General features: G+C 51.1%; 6 protein-coding genes and 1 non-coding gene across 7 annotated transcripts; 4 read left to right on the top strand and 3 right to left on the bottom strand.

Moving 5' to 3' along the window:
* Nucleotides 1–995: 995 nt before the first annotated feature.
* On the top strand, nt 996–1,678 carry BDQ94DRAFT_170400 (uncharacterized protein; the record flags this gene model as incomplete). The annotated part of the gene is made up of 3 exons (XM_026771479.1): nt 996–1,071; nt 1,124–1,490; nt 1,549–1,678. 3 exons carry the CDS (start codon nt 996–998, stop codon nt 1,676–1,678), a joined length of 573 nt encoding a protein of 190 aa, XP_026626261.1.
* A 1,613-nt stretch (nt 1,679–3,291) lies between these two features.
* On the bottom strand, nt 3,292–4,320 carry BDQ94DRAFT_170399 (CFEM domain-containing protein; the record flags this gene model as incomplete). Its single annotated transcript, XM_026771478.1, has 6 exons — nt 3,292–3,601; nt 3,661–3,726; nt 3,785–3,967; nt 4,021–4,086; nt 4,147–4,212; nt 4,268–4,320. 6 exons carry the CDS (start codon nt 4,318–4,320, stop codon nt 3,292–3,294), a joined length of 744 nt encoding a protein of 247 aa, XP_026626260.1.
* A 1,182-nt stretch (nt 4,321–5,502) lies between these two features.
* Nucleotides 5,503–7,746, top strand: BDQ94DRAFT_178759 (uncharacterized protein; the record flags this gene model as incomplete). The annotated part of the gene is made up of 1 exon (XM_026773191.1): nt 5,503–7,746. The coding sequence occupies one exon, from the start codon at nt 5,503–5,505 to the stop codon at nt 7,585–7,587; it is 2,085 nt and encodes a 694-aa protein (XP_026626259.1). The 3' UTR covers nt 7,588–7,746.
* A 646-nt stretch (nt 7,747–8,392) lies between these two features.
* Nucleotides 8,393–8,483, top strand: BDQ94DRAFT_t150. The gene has a single exon. It is a non-coding gene; the product is annotated as a tRNA-Pro (tRNA).
* A 373-nt stretch (nt 8,484–8,856) lies between these two features.
* Nucleotides 8,857–11,511, bottom strand: BDQ94DRAFT_34131 (CCAAT displacement transcription factor COY1). Its single transcript, XM_026775535.1, has 4 exons — nt 11,232–11,511; nt 10,997–11,164; nt 10,098–10,945; nt 8,857–10,048 (listed from the first exon to the last, which is right to left on the bottom strand). Exons 1-4 carry the CDS (start codon nt 11,359–11,361, stop codon nt 8,915–8,917), a joined length of 2,280 nt encoding a protein of 759 aa, XP_026626258.1. The 5' UTR covers nt 11,362–11,511; the 3' UTR covers nt 8,857–8,914.
* A 683-nt stretch (nt 11,512–12,194) lies between these two features.
* BDQ94DRAFT_34125 (putative TGF beta receptor associated protein 1) lies at nt 12,195–16,324 on the top strand. The gene is made up of 3 exons (XM_026775534.1): nt 12,195–12,387; nt 12,440–14,994; nt 15,039–16,324. The coding sequence occupies exons 1-3, from the start codon at nt 12,231–12,233 to the stop codon at nt 15,945–15,947; spliced, it is 3,621 nt and encodes a 1,206-aa protein (XP_026626257.1). The 5' UTR covers nt 12,195–12,230; the 3' UTR covers nt 15,948–16,324.
* BDQ94DRAFT_34123 (intradiol ring-cleavage dioxygenase) lies at nt 16,001–17,313 on the bottom strand. Its single transcript, XM_026775533.1, has 3 exons — nt 16,973–17,313; nt 16,394–16,875; nt 16,001–16,324 (listed from the first exon to the last, which is right to left on the bottom strand). The coding sequence occupies exons 1-3, from the start codon at nt 17,207–17,209 to the stop codon at nt 16,054–16,056; spliced, it is 990 nt and encodes a 329-aa protein (XP_026626256.1). The 5' UTR covers nt 17,210–17,313; the 3' UTR covers nt 16,001–16,053.
* Nucleotides 17,314–17,337: the final 24 nt, after the last annotated feature.

Here is a 17,337-nt window from a genome sequence, read left to right as displayed (position 1 = left end):
CCCTTCAAAATATCAATCTCATTCTTGTATTGGATGCCCAGTCATCCCGGGTATAGTCATCTAGCGAAGGCTCAGAAGAGTGGAGCAGAGATCTAGTGAACACGGTAAGATATCGATAAGTAGATGGATGATAGCTCAAAAAGGCGAATTGCGGGTTTATATATGTATGTATGGTGGATTCATGGCTTTTAGACCTGATTCACCTGCTTCAGACCGTGAAGCTCCTCTATGACTAGAATCGCAGTGTCAGGCTTGATCCGTCAATAAACTTGATGGATTGAATTGATGAATTGATGCAATTATATGGATATGGTATTGGGTTACTTTCCATAGGAACCTAGCTTAAGGTACTGACATACTTATGGTACGATATCTTGTGGTGTAACTTAGATTCACTTTGCGAGTAGCTCTCTTACTCCCATCGTGTTCGGGAATAGCTTCAGCAAAGACTACAGAAGTGCTGTAGTGGAACAACTGGACTCTAAAGTAGCTGGATTACCTAATAAAAGGCTTCCAACAGTAAATCCAGGTGACACAGCACGAGTAGTCCTTGATTTTACTGCTACGAGTCACAGGTATCTTCGCATGGATAGGGTGCAGGCTGCTGGATGCGTAGAGCTTAATGTCGGAAATTTTAGTAAGATGGAGAGGTTGTCTGCTTGGTGGTTGCATAATCTAACATCATTATTTGACTCGTTAGGTCTCAGTATCCTCTGTTAAGAAATAAACTGGGAATTGTTAGGCCATCTGAGAACCAAATCCCGATTTGGCAGGTTAGGAATAGAGGGTGAGCCCTTCCTTTCAGCTGTCCTGCTGGGATATCAACAATTCCTCGACACTCCCTTGATCCCACCGCATTCCCTCCAATCACATCTATCACGAATACGACCTTCGTTTCCCTTATCTTCATAGCTTATCATTAGTGAACTCTATTGTCATTTATCCAGAACGTTGTTGTCTCTTCAACGAACTGTCAAAGCCCAAATCTGCTCGACATGGAAGGCGAACGGTTTCGACGGAACAATCGCGAGGAAACAGGACAAGAGCGCATCGAAGATGAGAGCATTGGAGGTGGGTTACCCGATATCTCTCACTTGAAACAGCGGGCTAAAGCCATTTCAAGCTTTTAGAACGGAGTTTGGTGAAAGCGACGAGTCATTACCATTATCAATGTCTGATTCTGGGATCAGAAGGCGAACCCAAATCGTCACGGACTTGAGGGACAGACTTGCAGAAGCTACACCAAGTATCATCTTCGAGGATCAGAGCATGCTGCCTGACGACCACAACGCCCATTATCTCTTACACTTTCTGAAACATGGCGAACCTGCTTGGATATCTGATGGTTCTGAACATGAAATGAGTAGGATAATATCCGCATGCTATCGTTGTGCCAGGGAGGAGCGGAGTAAAGGCTCATGGGTGATGGACTATGTCCGACCGATCTTGGACTTGGCCATCAATGATCTGCCCTTGGAGTCGTGGAGCGTGTAAGTCACCGTGCACAATTCGCAGCAAGGGTGGGAAAGCTAATAGACTCGATTGCAGGCAAGCGGAGCCTATGAGGGACAGGTATCGGCCTCAGCATAGTGCCAGAGGCATGTTCAACAGCAACCTTGACTTGGTCGTTGGTGTACCGAAAGAGCCTTGGGGAGAGTCTTTAGGCTCGCTGGGATAGATACCCGCGATAGAGAGCTGAGTCACATCGAGAATGTTCATACAGGGAAAAGGCTACTTGGCCTCGGTGTTAAAGTCAAAGGGCTTGATGGTACTGGTGCTGAAGCTCAGGCACAATTGGGAGTATGGATGGCTGGTCTAATGTCTTGGGCTCATGAGTCTTATCGACATGTCTGTCCGGATATGCCCCCTCCACCTGTTGTTGGATGCACAGTGGTGGGGCCTGTCTGGAAATTCTATATAATATATAGCGTTTCTTGTGCTGTTGGGAGGTTAACTGAAGTGGTATGCTAAATTATGCTTATTGCTTTGTATTTCTATTTGAACTGACAACTGCAGCATATCCGGGGTCCTATTCGCGAACTCGAGGGGAGAGCAACAAGCCGACAACGCATGCTTGAACTTGTCATCACCCTAAACCGTGTTATGCAGCATATCCGCTGGAGTTATGCGCCGCAAATGTTTAATCGCCTTAACTTACATGTCTGACGAGCCGAGTCTCACGCTGGGTCATTTCATGTCCATTCATAGCGTGATTGGCCAGGGTTATGTTGACCGGAGTCTATAGTTTCCTCTAGCTAATTAGCATCGTGCCACTGAATAAGTGTACGGTTGCTTCTCCCTCTAGATACTTGGAACAAGAGCGAATGTCGTAGAACAAGACCACGTAACGAGGAAGGGTCCGTCTACAAGAAGAGATTAGTTGACTGATGTAACTTAATCAGGATAAGAACCACACGAGCATAATATTTTGAGAACCATCTCCCTTATGAAAAGCATAATGTATATAAAGGCTCTTCTTCTCGACCTGCTTGTCCGCACTCCTGATCTTCCTAAGAGCCTGGTTGATTCCGCAAAATTAAGACATAGTATCATATAAAACGATCCAATCCACACAGCACAATACTTGTATCGCTTATATCGCGTTACATCTTCCACGAAAACATTTATGCATTGCATCATCACCCGATGTTCCTTCAATTCTTATCCTAGACGCTAAACTTGCATATCTCAGCGCTCCGGCGCTAGTTTCCGCATTTGGTAGTACTTTGCGAGGTTGCATAGCTAACTAGGGTTTCTATGGTATATTAGTCAGATTGTTCAATCTGCATAACTAATTATTTCTTATTGTGCAGTACGTATCTACTGCTTGTAGTGACTCTTTGGTTAGCCATTTGTGCAAAATCTTCATTTGGCTGGGTTTTGTGTCGTTCATGCTTGATTTGGGTATGGGTATGGCTGCATGTATGTTTGTAGGTTTGGGTTAACATTGAGGTGATTTGTGGTTAGCTGCTTTTGTGTAGTCGTAACTACATGCAGGAGCTGATATGTCAAGTTAGAGTGAGTATGACCATGGAGCGAGTAAGCACGGCTAGCTCGGGACGGTATAAAAGGGGGAAGGGTTTCTTCTTACGAGAAAAGTACTCGGTTGTAATATGGCTAGTCCTGCATCCTTTCTAGGTTCTATTTTGGTGTGGTGTGGTACGGTATGACAAGGTGGATAGGTAGTAGAGCTAGTAGGAATGGAAAGATCATTGTGTCATTGCCGCATAGTATATAGCCCTTCTAGTCTACATACTTATCTTGAGGTGTTTGACTTGCAGAGGGCTAGGCTCACGCAACAGACGTCGAAGCTGAAGCCAGCTTGTGAAGCGGAAAGTTCCTAGGGTCACTGTCCTTGTTGTAAGTATTCGCGGCTTTCCACCGACGGCGTAGGAGCGTAAATACAATCAAGGAGATAATTGCAATCCCGGCTACGGCAGAGCCGACACTAATTCCTGCGATGGCACCTTTGCTAAGTCCGGAGCTGCCGGAACTACTGCTGGTGGATGTCGCAGCTGAGGTGGAACTGCTTGTAGTTGTGCTGGATGCGCAAATACTTCCGCGCCATTGGTGGAAAGTCCCATCTTGGCCGGCGCAGTCCCTGGGTTTTGTTAGGCTTGGCTGATGCTGGTCTAGTAAGGAAGGGTAGGGGATACGGACGAGAAGATGCAGTCCTGAGTTTGGGTGGCGAAGGAATCCGAGTCACAATAGCACGCTGTGTTGTTGCTGGGTGTTGGAGTTAGCTTTCTGTGGGTGGAGGAGGTAGAAAGTTGTGGGTACATACTAGCTGCTGGACGAACAAACGCCACCTACAGTGTCGGCGGCAGTAGACTGGCATTCAAGGATGCAGCTACTCAGGGTTATGGTCGAGGTCGAAGCAGCTGCAGTTGCGGTGGTTGTAGCAGAAGAGCCTCCACACTGTGAACCACGATAGGTGTGGAAGGATCCGATATCATTCGAGCAGCTCCTTGTCTGTGTTAGCATATGCATGCGGTCATACTTAGCGTAGTATTTCCATACTTTTCTAGGCAAGATTGCACATAAATGGGAAAGTCACCGTTGTTGCAGTAGCAGCTGGTCTGATTGCTGTGGATTGATAATGAGATACTTGCTTTCCCAGAAGCGAATATAAACGTATCAACCTACTAGTTGCTGGTGCTGCAGTCGCTTGCTGCAGCCTCGGCTTGGCAGTTGAGGATGCACTCACTCAAGCTAGACACTGTCAGTATAGTCACAGCGTTTCCTGTTGCAACTTGTTTATGCTCACCCATTGACCGTTGAGACAGCCCCGAGGAGTAGAAGAGGGATAGTCAACTTCATAATGAGGGATACGGTGTGGACTACCTCGGACACTTTCACTTGAAGGAATACCCAAGTGTCTGAAAAAGACTAAACAAGGTTATAAACTCAATGAGCACCTTGGCCAGCCTATGCCTTTGTCAAAGATGAGGAGAAAAACGGTAATCAGGAAGTTGTTCGAAGTAATGTGCTCTGATACCCAGTTCCAAGTCGTCCAGAGGCCGCTATATAGTGCTCATTCTCGGAAAGAGCAATCCGGAAGCGAATTAATCGTGGAGCTCCATCTCGCACCCCCTCATCTCTACAGCCAATGTCAATTGACATCGTATATTGCATCCAAGACACGGGTCAAGAATCAAATTCTGGGCATCCGTCATGTGCTGCACAGCTGTACGGAGAAGGGAGATGCCATTGAGAGTGGTGTGAGCCCGTAAATTTCGCAACCGAGATATGGAAGGACCAACTTCGGTTGCAGGGGTATCCTACATGCAAATAGATGTGGTTGGATGGATTAGGAGGGATGCCAAGCGCAGGATGATAGTACTTCAGAGCTGAGTGGGACTGGCGAGCCAACCCACGAGACACCTGGATCAGATAAGATAAATCAGCTGCTTAAATTGCTCCGGAACATCAACTCCGATGCACGGTCAGCATTGAGTACCCTTATAGGGAACCACTAAATCCACGGATTGCTGCCGGTCGTTCCGATTCAGCCAACAACGTCCCCCACGACCGAGTGGGTCAATGACACCCGGGTTGCTGTATCCTGCCGACTGAGGTTGGCATCCGATGCATTGTACCCTTGATATCGTTATCTCCGAGGCCCGAATCTGCTTCCCGGTTCTTGGATGGGACCGCGAGAGACCGAACGGACCATACCCGGCTAGTCCGCGGGCATAATGCCTGTTGGCTGTCTTATGTGCCGTGATGCCACATCAAGTGACATGCTCATACCTATGGCCGAATTATACAATACTCCCAATATTTCGATGTCACTAATGTCGAAGCGTTTACTCAAATTTCCCCTTCCATGCCTTTAGTCTCAGCTGTGTGAAGTGGAGACCGCGTCATCCCGGGATTCTGCCCCTGAGAGACCCAAATCCCATCTACTTCATAAGGAACTTGGCATGACTTCTATGCCAACGGGAACTCTCTTCCCTGATATATTGCCTTAGGCATCGAAGTGGTGGATATTCGACAGACATGAAGTTCGATATCAAGCGGCTAGCTTGGGCTTTATTGCCGTGGACGGTGGCATCCAGCCCGTTCCCAGCCGAAGAACGACATTCTGTGCCAGATGGCTCTACTCATGCCAGCTACATCTTCAATGCTTTGCATAACTCCATGAAGATGTTCGGCAGCGTCATGCAGCACAATGGCATGTCCGTCTTCATTGCCACGGTACCTCAAGGAACGGAGTTCTACCACGGTACCTCGAGTGCATATCGTATCAATGGCACTGAGTGGTTAGCTTTTGAACCGGAGCATGCCATGGTTTTTGCCCATCCTGGTAGGACTCGTCGTTCAGGTCCCTCCGAAGCTACCAACCAGCCACATGACGATGAGGAACAGAGCAATATGGAGAAAACATATGATCATCGTTGGACGGAGACGGTGGAGCATGAAAGTGACCTTGAAACGGAAACCGGCAGCTGGGTAAAGGATCATGCCCGGCACCGCGAACATGTGAGCACATATCGTGCGGATTCTCGCAGTAAACACTGGGCGGAGCCGGTTCAGCATAAATCTGACTTTGGACCGGAGAACGACGGCTGGGTACAAGACCATGCCAGGCATCGCGAACATCTAAAGCCATATTATGCAGGCTCTCGCGATAAGCACCGGAAAGAGTCGGTTCACCAGCAAAGTGGCTCTGATTCAGACAACAACGACTGGACACAGGATCATGCCCAGCACCGCGAACACGTGAAGCCTTATCATGCAGATTTCCGCGGTCACACAAAGCATCACAATGCTGACATGGCTGTTGGAAGCACGCCTCACCATGGCCTCTTCACTCGCCAATGGAAGAGACTGCAGTCAGTTGTTCAGTATTTCCTAACTTCGCACGAGGAATCTCACAGAGTAGTGGTTGAAGGATCCGACTCGCAAGCTCGTCATGGATCTTACGATGGTCACCATAACAAGCCTGGCCACCAGAGTCAGTCAAACATTGGGGAGCATTATGACCAGTCATCTTTCATTTCCGCCGAACCCACGGCAGCAGAACAGACGGGATATTTCCACACCTATCGCACTAAGCGTGAACTACGTTTCGTGTACTTTGATGGACAGTCGGCTGCAAAATCTCTCAAGGGTACCCTCGATATGCAGGACATTGTCCTCCGAAACGCAACCCTCTTTGATGGCAGCCCGGCAGAGGGTGACAACCTGCGCGCCGACGATCTGTGTGCCATGGCCCGCGACCAGTGGGACAATCGTGTTGACGGATTCATTCGAATGGTCGGTGGCTTCGAGGTTATCCTCTGCTCGTTCGCCGATAACCTCGACGTTGTAAGCATCTTAAGCACTTATCCATCACGCAATGGGGACGGTGGTTCCCATCTCAGCTATGCTCGAGCACTTGCTACCCGATTCGATGGCATTGGGGGCGGCAGAGTATCCATCAACTACGACGATTTTGTCACGATGTTCGCATACCCCGACGCAATGTACTTTGACGAGCAGGGCCTCCCCCGGGTGGTCAACGATGCTGCAAAGCTGGTGCCCGTACGCGCACACATTGATCGGCTGGTCAGAGGGACTGGTCTAACAAACACTGGTATCAACTGGCAAAACGTCGTTGACATGATCATGACCAGATACCACTACCGCATTAGTCTGGCGTTGTCTCCGGCCATTTCAACTCACCATGAACTTCGCCGTGAGCTTCACCTCGCTATTGAGCCATTTATCGACGCGCGTGGGCGCAACTCGACTGCTGAAATTGAGCGCTGCGCCAAGCAGTTCTGGGTTTCTGACGCTGATATTATCACCGTCCCAGCTCAGGCTGTTTCTCAGGTCTCGGAGCGACTGTGTTCGAGTTTGGTTGCTGGCGAGAGCGCAGAGACGTATGAAGAGGGCATTGCAATTATAGAGGACCTGAAGCATTACTTGAATTGGGCGGTATTCAGGGAGTGTCATAAGTGCGAGATAGATGAAGTTTGTCAGCTCCCTATTTGGCCTTCTGGCTCCAAGGAAGATTTCGTTCGGCCGCGGTGTGGTACCGGTCTGTCTCATGGCTCGGGCGGCTATTGGGATATGATGGGCAAAATCCGTCAGCATTAGTATGATCCCATCGTTGTTTCTGAAACGAAGGGACTAGTATGAATGGCCCTCATGTACATCGCATCGCGCTTATCATCGTTGCAGGGGCTGAATTCATTGAAGGTTGTTGGCTGAGTCGTTTCGAAGTCTGGCCATTCCTGTGTGGGCATCCAAGGAAGCACCCCTGTTATGCATGCAATGTAGTTGTAGGGCTCTGGCACTCTGTAATTCTAGGAGTGACGAACTTAGTAACTTGAGATGGGGTAATATCGGTTCTTTCCATTCGGGGTATGTTGCTGAGATACAACACCGGAGGGTAGGTGCAGGTAGTCGCTCGGGTATTGCTGGGTGTTAAGTAAAATCGCGCGAGGGTGTTATTGCAGAGTTCTGGTCATCGGACTTTGGGAGGGCATCACATTCACGGGATCAACGAGGAGGTGTATTCCATGGAAGAAGTGCCGGGCTTGATGTTTCGGGGTGAGTGGTGTTAAAGGTGAAATGGCGAAAAGCAGCCACCATCCCTGCGAAGTAGTATCATAGAGTAACCACCAATATATATTCAGCCAACACGCCTCCGATCAAGAAAACTTAGCAGCAACTAACCATCACTCCCTTGTCCATTACTTTTTCTTCCTAGTGGCACTCAAAAGCAAAAAGCCTAAGACAATTTGAAGCTTACCAACTTATATAGAAAGGGTATTCTCATTTTGCGGCCGTATAACCCTGTATGACGAATGTCACGATGGCACAAGTAATTACGGAACTACAGCTAAAATTGGAAAAAGGCTCATAGAGCATAAAGGAAAACCGTGTTTCAACAAGCAACGCCCGGGTGGTCTAGTGGTATGATTCTCGCTTAGGGATACAAACCCAAGCATATCTGCGAGAGGTCCCGCGTTCGATCCGCGGCTCGGGCCGTTTCTTTTTCTTTTTTGTTTCATCTTTTGATCCCTCTCATATAGAGGAAAAATAGAATACGAAGAAGAAAGGAAGATAGAAAGAGATATATGTAACCCGAAAACCGCACAGTACCTTACTTATTGGCTAGCCTATCTGATCATTCTTCCCAGTCATACACTTATGATATGCAACTCGATTGGCAGTACCGTCCCCTCTAGCAACTGCTTTCCTCTATGCATTGCTCCCTTGTACTGCACGCCACAATATTATTAGCAGTTACCGTTCTAATCGATCAAAGCATCAAGCATCATATAGAAGTATTTGCATTATAGAACATAGGATATTCACATAGAAAAGTATCAGCACTAGATCATAACCGCCAACCAACAAACGCCCCTGAATGATTCGTCGCTCCCAACGGGCTAAGAATACAATGCTAGTCATGAGATCAACCCGCGTGGTTGAAGCCTTCTTGCTGCCAATCATCTCCATGGAGCTGCTGGCCAGTATAACCACCGCTACCGCTGCCACCCCCGCCGGCCATTGCAGCCGCAGCGGCTGCACCAAGGCTTGCGCTGCTATGCTTCTCGATCTCCATGGTACTCATCATATACAGCATGACGAAGATCAAGATGTGTAGAGCAAAGCAGTAGCCCGCGAAAAGATTCCGGCTCGTGCGGTTAGCGAGAATGATCCGGGTAAGTGAGAATACAATTCGCTCCGGTAGGCTCATGCGCTTGTATGCACGCGTAGACTCACGGCCCCGGAAAGCGGCAAATGGTGAAATCTGAGCCTCATACGCGGATTGGTACCGATCGAGGGAAAGCCCTGACGGCGTGTCTGCTGATGGGTGGATGGACGAGGCATTGGGCCTGCTCGCATAAGCAGAGGCGGACGATGATGCGCCCGGCCCACGGTTGTACGTTGAGACATAGCGTGTCTTCTCATACAGGCTGAGGTTGTCTTTTTGTAGAGAGGCCACCTCCTGTCTCAATGACTTCACTGTGCCGTACAGCTTTGACAGCTCTTCCTCCAGCTCAGCGTTCTTCTTCTTGAAGCGGTCACGCTGGGCTTGGATCATAGGCAAAAGACCTGAGCCACCCCCGACTGGCTCTCCCGCACGGATGGAGTCCATCGTGTTGGCCGAAGCCATGGACTGGTCAAAGCCCGAGATGATGGACGAGGTGGGCGACACTGCGCCCTTGCGGGACGAATGCGGATACTTCGAGGTGTAGGTACCAGCAACAGACATTGCCGATGAGGGGAATGTGTTCGCAGCCTCCTCCTGTACACGGAGAAGATCATTCTCCAGTGTGGTAGAGAGCTTCTGCGATTTCTCCAACTCCTCTTTCGTGGTTGAGAGATCATCGCGGAGTGCCTCTAGCTGGCCCTGTAGGTCACGATGGGATACTCGTAGAATGGTGAGCTCATCTGTCAGCTTCTTATTCCTGGCCAGCAAGAGCTGCTCCAAGCTATTCTTGTTCTTTGACCCATCCTGGGACTTGGCAGCCGCGCCGTTGGCGTTCGCAGCGTCTGTAAGATCGGCAGCATCATCGTCATCGCCAGGCGAGAATTCAATAGACTGTAACCGTCAGATAGCCAATCAAGACAGAGGGATATAGAGTTATTACCTTAATCATCTCCAGTTCCCGACGGATGTCTTCATAGTCAGCGACCTTTTCCAACTTTGAGCGCAATTCTTCCTTCTCAGCTGTGATACTTGTGATCTGCCTCTCAGCCTGAGAGTACTTGGACTCCCAGGTGTGTCGCTCAGACTCCTTATCAAACCGAGCAGCTTCAAGTTTGCGCAAGAGGGACGAATTCTCCGACTGGAGGCGCAGGTAATCAGGATCATCTTCGACGGACGCTGCGTGACCCGACTGCGAATGGGAGACGGCTTGAGCCAGCTCGAGCCTGAGTTGCTCATTTCTCGCTTCGACTTCCGCCAGCCTCAGTCCTGTCTTCTCCAATTCGGTTGAAACCAGTTCGAGTTCCGCAGCGCTAGCTCCGTGGGTGCCCTCGCCGCCCTCTTCCTCCTGGCCCAAGCGTTGTGACACCTCATAGCTTGCCTTGAGCTCCTTCACCAAGCGCTCCTGGTTCTCCACCTTCTCCTCCAAGCTCTTCTCTTTAGCCGTCCAATTGTTCGTTTTCTCTGACAGCACCGCGGACCACGACTCCTCGACCTCCTTGATTTTAGACTCCTGGTTCTCTTCTAGCTTCTTTCTCGCCGCCCTTTCTTCTTGAAGGCGCTTTTCTGTATCCTCCAGCTGAGAGGTGAGACGGTCGACGGAGCCTTGCAGACGATCACGTTCCGAGGTCAGTTTGGGGACGGTTTCTTCGGAATGGACGAGGGAATCGACGGATGCTTCAAGGAGAGGGTAGGGATCAGGCGCTTCAGACAAGGACGAATAGAGCTGCAAGAAGGCGGACGAGGAGGCCTTGCCCTGGTTCGTGAGAAGATCGATAAACCCCTGGTAAGCTGTGAGGTGTTAGCGACGGTTCGGACGGATGCGGTTGGAACACCACGAACCTTTCAGAAGGCCCTTGTACTCAGCAAGTTTAGAAGAGTCATCTAGCTTGCGGAAGTCCTTTGTCTTCTGGGCGAGATCCTTGCGCTGGACGAGTGCATCACGCTGCTGAGCGACGATGTCAGATGCGGTACTGTCTAGCTTTGCGACCGTGCTGGCGAGATCGATACCTGTATCAAAGGAACTTGTTAGCTACCGGATACTTCGGTCCAGAATTCTGAGATTGAGGCGACAAACCTCGCCAGGCCGCAATGGCACGCTGGAACTTGTTGGCTCCTTCCGGTAACTTGCCGGCGGCGGGCTCGGAGTTGTGGCCATCCTGGCTATTGTCAGGGACAATGCCTTCGGTAATCGCGAAAGCGTCCATGGTTGAGATTTGGAAATAATCCGCTTCAATGGAACAAGAATCAGCGCAACACCCCCATCCAAGACCGGACTGGCAACACCACGACTATCCGGAGAGGGACAAGTAAATGAAGCCAGTTAATGTGAAACTACAGCAATGCGGAGTGACACGCCGACCGGGCCGATGATCTTCCGAAGACAACAATGAGCAGAGATGCCCAATCGCGTGTTGAGATGGCGTATATATGCAAGGAAGAGGTGTCCTTTTACGACAAGACAAGAGAGTACTGCTAGTCAGGGATCTAGTGAGCTGACCGTCTAAGATGAGATTCTCCTGGATCGATGCCGGTAGGTTCCTATCCGATCGTGGTTCAGCCCCGTTATTTATAGCAACTTGGCCACGTTCGTCTCAGATTGGGCCTTTTTCAGGTAAGGATATGCTGAAGAGACCTCAAATAAGCAGTGGCTTGAGATGTATCATATGTGTTGCCTGCAACCTAAAGTCTGCCTCGTCACTGGCAGGTGATGAAGGCTGAAGCGTCGCGATCGCAGCCCAGACAGCTCAATCCTCAACCCGCGGATTGGGGGTTTATGCTTGCACCTGGACACCGAACTGGTTCAAGCTGATACGATGTCCAAGAGAGAACAATAACTAGTAATGAATTGAAGTTCTCAGCATAGATAGTTAAAAGTGATAGACTGATAACTAACTAGTTAACTGCAATCATAGAACGGACTCCACCTGAGTCAGCAGCTAACCCCAGGCGGGCCCACCCGCGCCCAGCCTCGCCCGACTGAAGCTCCTCCCAGTTCCTGTCCTGATCTGCCTTCCCCTCACGTCTCCATTCTGTCAGGAACCATCTCTCACGACATCACCGAGCTGGCCTCATCATGGTGTCGGAAGAGGAGGGCATCAGCCCGCGCAAAAGGCGGAAGATTGGCCCTCCAAAAGCTGCACCTTATGTGTTCCGGTCCCTCTTCGACCAGGTGCCCTTGAATGCGGACAATGATGACGATGATGTCCATATAACCTGCGTCGAGTATTGGAGTGCGTGCCAGATTTGCTTACGAGCGAGCCGAGCTAATTGGATTATCTCCAGATGACAATCTATACATTGGTACCTCTGCCGCCGAGATCCTGCATTTCGTCTGCCTCCCACCGGACCCCTCGGACAAGTCGAACGAGCCGTCATTCATCCTCGCCTCAAGACTACCAATCCCTTTCTCCCAAACAGCATCAGCAAAGCTCCTGGGGATCCAGCAAATTGTGTTACTGCCAACAGTAAACAAGGCATGTGTATTGTGCAATGGAACGGCTACCTTCTACATGTTGCCGGAACTCAGTCCGGCCTTCGGGAACACCAAGGTCAACAACTGTCGCTGGATTGGCGGGCTGGATCTGAACGCAGCGGATGAGTCGGAAAACCCAGTTATCATGATCGCGGCCCAAAATCGGATGATGTTGGTCAGAATTGGCGATGATGCTCGACGGATAAGGAACATCGAGTTTCCTGGCTGCCTGGTGGCGGCGCGGAGAGGCATAATCGCTTGCGCTGCTGATACACATGCGTACTCTCTATTGGACTTGGAAAACCAACAGAAGATCCAGCTCTTTCCTGTCTCATTCTCCAGTGAGGCATTCGACTCGGGTCATGGAGGAGACAGATCCCCGTCGTCACCCTTCGCGACCTCGCCTCTGGAGAGCCACGCACATGACCGAGGCTCCGGACCAAACCCGTTCGCGGGGATGCTGCAGCCAAATACTCATACCTCACCTCATGATAGGTCTAGCTCTGTTACGCCAGAGCTGTCTCCTGCTGGAACCCCGCGACAATCGATTTCGAAAGACCGAGCCGGAAGTGCTTCTCCGAGAATATCCCCTACCCACTCGACCCGCGACTCCCAGTCAAGCCCCGATGACCGAAAACCCCTTCCACCAATACCGAAGCCTCCAATCCAGCTGAAGCCTCACGTGCTATCACCGACCTCGTCGGAGTTCTTGCTTGTCAGAGGAACCGATACAACCGAGCCCGGAGTGGGCATGTTTGTCAATGTAGATGGCGATGTGGTCCGTGGTACGATAACATTTCACAAATATCCCGAGTCGATTGTGATCGACAAGGGCGACGAAACCCACATGATACCATCACCGGAGAATACGCAGGATGAGCTTCTTCTGGCTGTCATTGAATCAGAACAGGATGGCCAGAGACGAAAGTTTCTCGAAGTACAGCTCTGGGATGTCGATCCCGGGGAGGCGGAGGACCACAAAACTTGGGTAGAAATACCGTCGGCCAACGACATGCAGACTACCCATGCTGGTCTATGCCATACAATCAGCCCAAGCAAGCTCGAGGTATCTGAATTGGGAAATTTGCTACGTATGGTCCGTCTAAAGACTCCGTTGTTGTCTCCCCATGTACCGGCAGCCGACCCAAGAACGCAATCATCCATCGAACATCTCCAAAAAGAAAAAGAGCTCTTTGAGGCTCAGGAGTTGACTGACTCAGAAGGCTCGAAGGAGCGCGGCTGGGAAGCGGAAAGAAACGCCGAGGAAGCCAGGTTTGCGCGTGAATTAGGCCAGACCCAAAGCAGCATGGTGATGTGGAACGGCAACCAGATATGGCGGGTGGTGAGAAATCCACTGACCACACAGCTTAATGATGCTCTGCAGGCGGCTCAGGAGACAGGCGCTGGCGACTCCAAGGCCTTCCGGAAAGCAGTTGCCGATATCATCCACCATGTCCAGACCACAGAGCCCAAATCAGAATCGGAATTTTTGGGCTTAAACTATGTGAAACAGAAAGCAAGCCTGCTTCTTTTCGCAGACCTCATCTTTATGGACCCGACTGTCCGAAGCGATGCCATCATCGATGACACAGAGCGAGCGCTCATAGTTGGTGAACTGGACCCGCGTATTGCGTTGCTGCTAGTTCCTCTCTTGCGACGCGAGGTTCTCCAAGGTCCGCAGGGCATCTGGGTTCATGCTGGTCTTGCTGAGGTCACGGAAGCCTACGTGCAGCGGCTCGACAAGACGGAGAACACCGGGGCTTCCGACGCAGCAGTTCTGGATATGATCAAGCGGTTCCTATTATCCTGGCAACAGAAGAGGGGATATGGCAGTATTACGGATGAAAATTATGTATTCGACAGCGTCGATGCAGCTCTTCTGCACCTGCTTCTGGAGCAGGATGCACAAATGTCAGCCGACCAACGCGTGCAGTCGTCCATCCGCGCGGAACTCAACCGTCTAGTGGACAACTGGAAGGGTAGCTTTGACCGGGCCGTGGCGCTGCTGGAAAGCTACCGGCGCTTGTTTGTGCTCAGCCGATTGTATCAGAGCCACAGAATGTCGGGGAATGTCCTCAAAACCTGGCGACGGATTATTGATGGCGAGGAGGACCGTGGTGGTGAGGTCACCGTGGGAGGAACCGAAGCGCAAATGCGACGGTACTTGGTCAAGATCAAGGACGCGCAGTTGGTGGAGGAATATGGAGCATGGTTGGCCCAGCGCAATCCCAACCTGGGTATTCAAGTGTTCTCCGACGGCACGAGCCGGGTGAAACTGGAGACTACGGATGTGGTCAGCTTGCTCAAAGAGCGCGCGCCAAATGCGGTGCAGGTGTATTTGGAGCATCTCGTTTTCGTCCGAAATGTAAGTGCCACTCTCTTATCATCTATTCAAGCTAACCTGTCCAGCACACTCAATACGCGGACGACCTCCTCTCCTACTACCTGGACACCGTACTCTCCGTGCTCGAGTCTTCCCCAGAAGCGCGTGCATCACTCGCAGAATCCTACTCTACGTACCGCGCCCTGCAGCCGCCCAAACCCACCTACATGAACTTCATCACCGAAAACACCCCTGCCGAGCCATGGTGGCAATCACGGCTCCGCCTTCTTCAACTCCTCGGAGGCGGCAGCGGCGGGCACTTTACCTCCCTGCCCGCGCGCAATCTGACATACTCCATCCCGGCGGTGCTGGCGCGGATCGAGCCGTTCCAGAACGAACTGGTATCAGAATCAGTTATTCTAGACGGATTACAAGGTCGACACCGCGAGGCGCTTCACCTGCTCACCCACGGACTAGGCGACTACGACTCCGCCGTACGATACTGCCTCTTCGGCGGCCCGCGCAGCACCAGCACGACAGGAGCGCTGGTCGAATTCGCCGAGCGATCCCTGCAATCGGAGCTCTTCCGGTACCTGCTGGACGAGTTCCTGCAGATCCAGGATCCGTCAGAGCGGCTCGAGCGGACGAGCGACCTGCTAGGACGATTCGCGGCGTGGTTCGACGTGGGCGAGGTGCTGCACGTCGTGCCGGACGAGTGGAGCGTGGACTTCCTGAGCGGGTTCCTGGGCCACGTGTTCCGGGTGCTGATTGCCGAGGGACGCGAAGTGCGGATCGAACGGGCGTTGAGCGCAGGGCTGAACCTGCGCATTGGGACAGAGTATATCGCAGGAGTGGAGAAGGTCGGTGGCTGGGTGGAAGATGAGAGTGGACTGCGACGACTGAAGGATGGAGCGGCAGCAGTGGAGGGAAGTGACTTTGGAGAGATGGTGAATGCAGAAGCAGAAGCCAACACCAATGTCCACGATAATGAATGATGTATATACACCTAATAAAGAATACATTCATACAATCATACACCTCTTAATCACATCATACCACACGAAAAGCTCTATTAGAAAAGAAAAGCGAAAAGCAGGATCTTCAATCCAACTCCGGCACCGGCAACCCATTAACAATCTTCACCTTCCTCCCCAACTTATCCAACGCCTCCTTGGAATTCCTCGCCCGCAACTCACTCGTCTCCTCATCACTCACCAGCACGAAATCATACGTCAGCAGCGCATGATCCTCGGAAACCCCATACTTGGCCGCATACTCCGGCCCGGCCTTACCAATATCCACAACCAGCGAATCCTTCACTCCGAAGACCGCATCGGAGGTCTCATACGGATCATTGCGGAGATACAGCGCCCTAAACACACACACACCCACATTAGCCCACATCCACCCCCCTTCCTCCGGGGAGAACTATAAAACTCACGTAATCAAATGATCAAACCCTCCCTTCTCAAACATAAAATGCATATGACTCGGGCGATAGGGATGTCTTCCCAACAGCTTCAACAGCTTCCCCACCGGCCCATCATGCGGAATAGGGTACGGAACCGGCGTAATGGCCTTAAACCAAAACACGCCCTCCTTGTCAGAGGTCATGATACATCTTCCATCCGGCCCATCCCGTCCGGCATACTGCACATCATAATGGCCCGTGGAATCCGTCTCCCAGATATCGATCTTCACGTCGGAGACGGGGTTTCCGTGGGTATCTTTGACGGTGCAGACGACGAGGAGGGGCTCGCCGGCGGGGTCGTGGGAGATGCTGGCGCCTGGGGTGAGGGGCTCGGCGTCGTGCGTGTGGAAGGGGCCCAGGACGGTGCCTTCGGTGCTGTTGGGGGGTTTGGGGTGGTCGATGGAGTCGACGAGGATGGAGAGGCCGAGGATGTCGCTTAGTAGAATGTATTCCTAGTTAAATGGAGAGAGTTAGTATTGTTGGTGGTGGTGGTGGTGGTGGGGGGAATACGGAATTGTGGGGGAGAGGGGGAAATAGATAGAAACATACCTGTCTAACATCAGAACAAATCTTGCCTACTTCCGTGAGGAATCTCAAGCCAGTCATCCATTCGTCTGTGCTGAGACGCGTTTCTCTAGCGAAATCGTGGAGATGGGTGACGAGCCGCTCGAGAACGTATTTCAGTCTCTCGTCTTGGCAGAGGGAGTTGATGCGGATGACGTTCTCGGTGATGTTGTCGACCGTGAGGTCTTTCATGGGGGGGATTTTGACTTTGCTGGGGTCCATTTTGTTTTTATCCCTTTTCTGTTTGCTTTGGTATGTTCTTTGGTTAGTGGTGAGGGGTGAGAAGAATAGAGGACAGGCACAATTGCAATGGGTATGGGGTGGGGGGAATCTACTATATAGGTGAAATG

The sequence above is a fragment of the Aspergillus welwitschiae genome (assembly GCF_003344945.1).
Source record: "Aspergillus welwitschiae strain CBS 139.54b unplaced genomic scaffold BDQ94scaffold_16, whole genome shotgun sequence".
In the NCBI taxonomy this organism is placed as follows: Eukaryota; Fungi; Ascomycota; class Eurotiomycetes; order Eurotiales; family Aspergillaceae; genus Aspergillus; species Aspergillus welwitschiae.
Note: the sequence above shows the minus strand (reverse complement) of the source record. Positions and strands in the feature narration are given on the sequence as shown.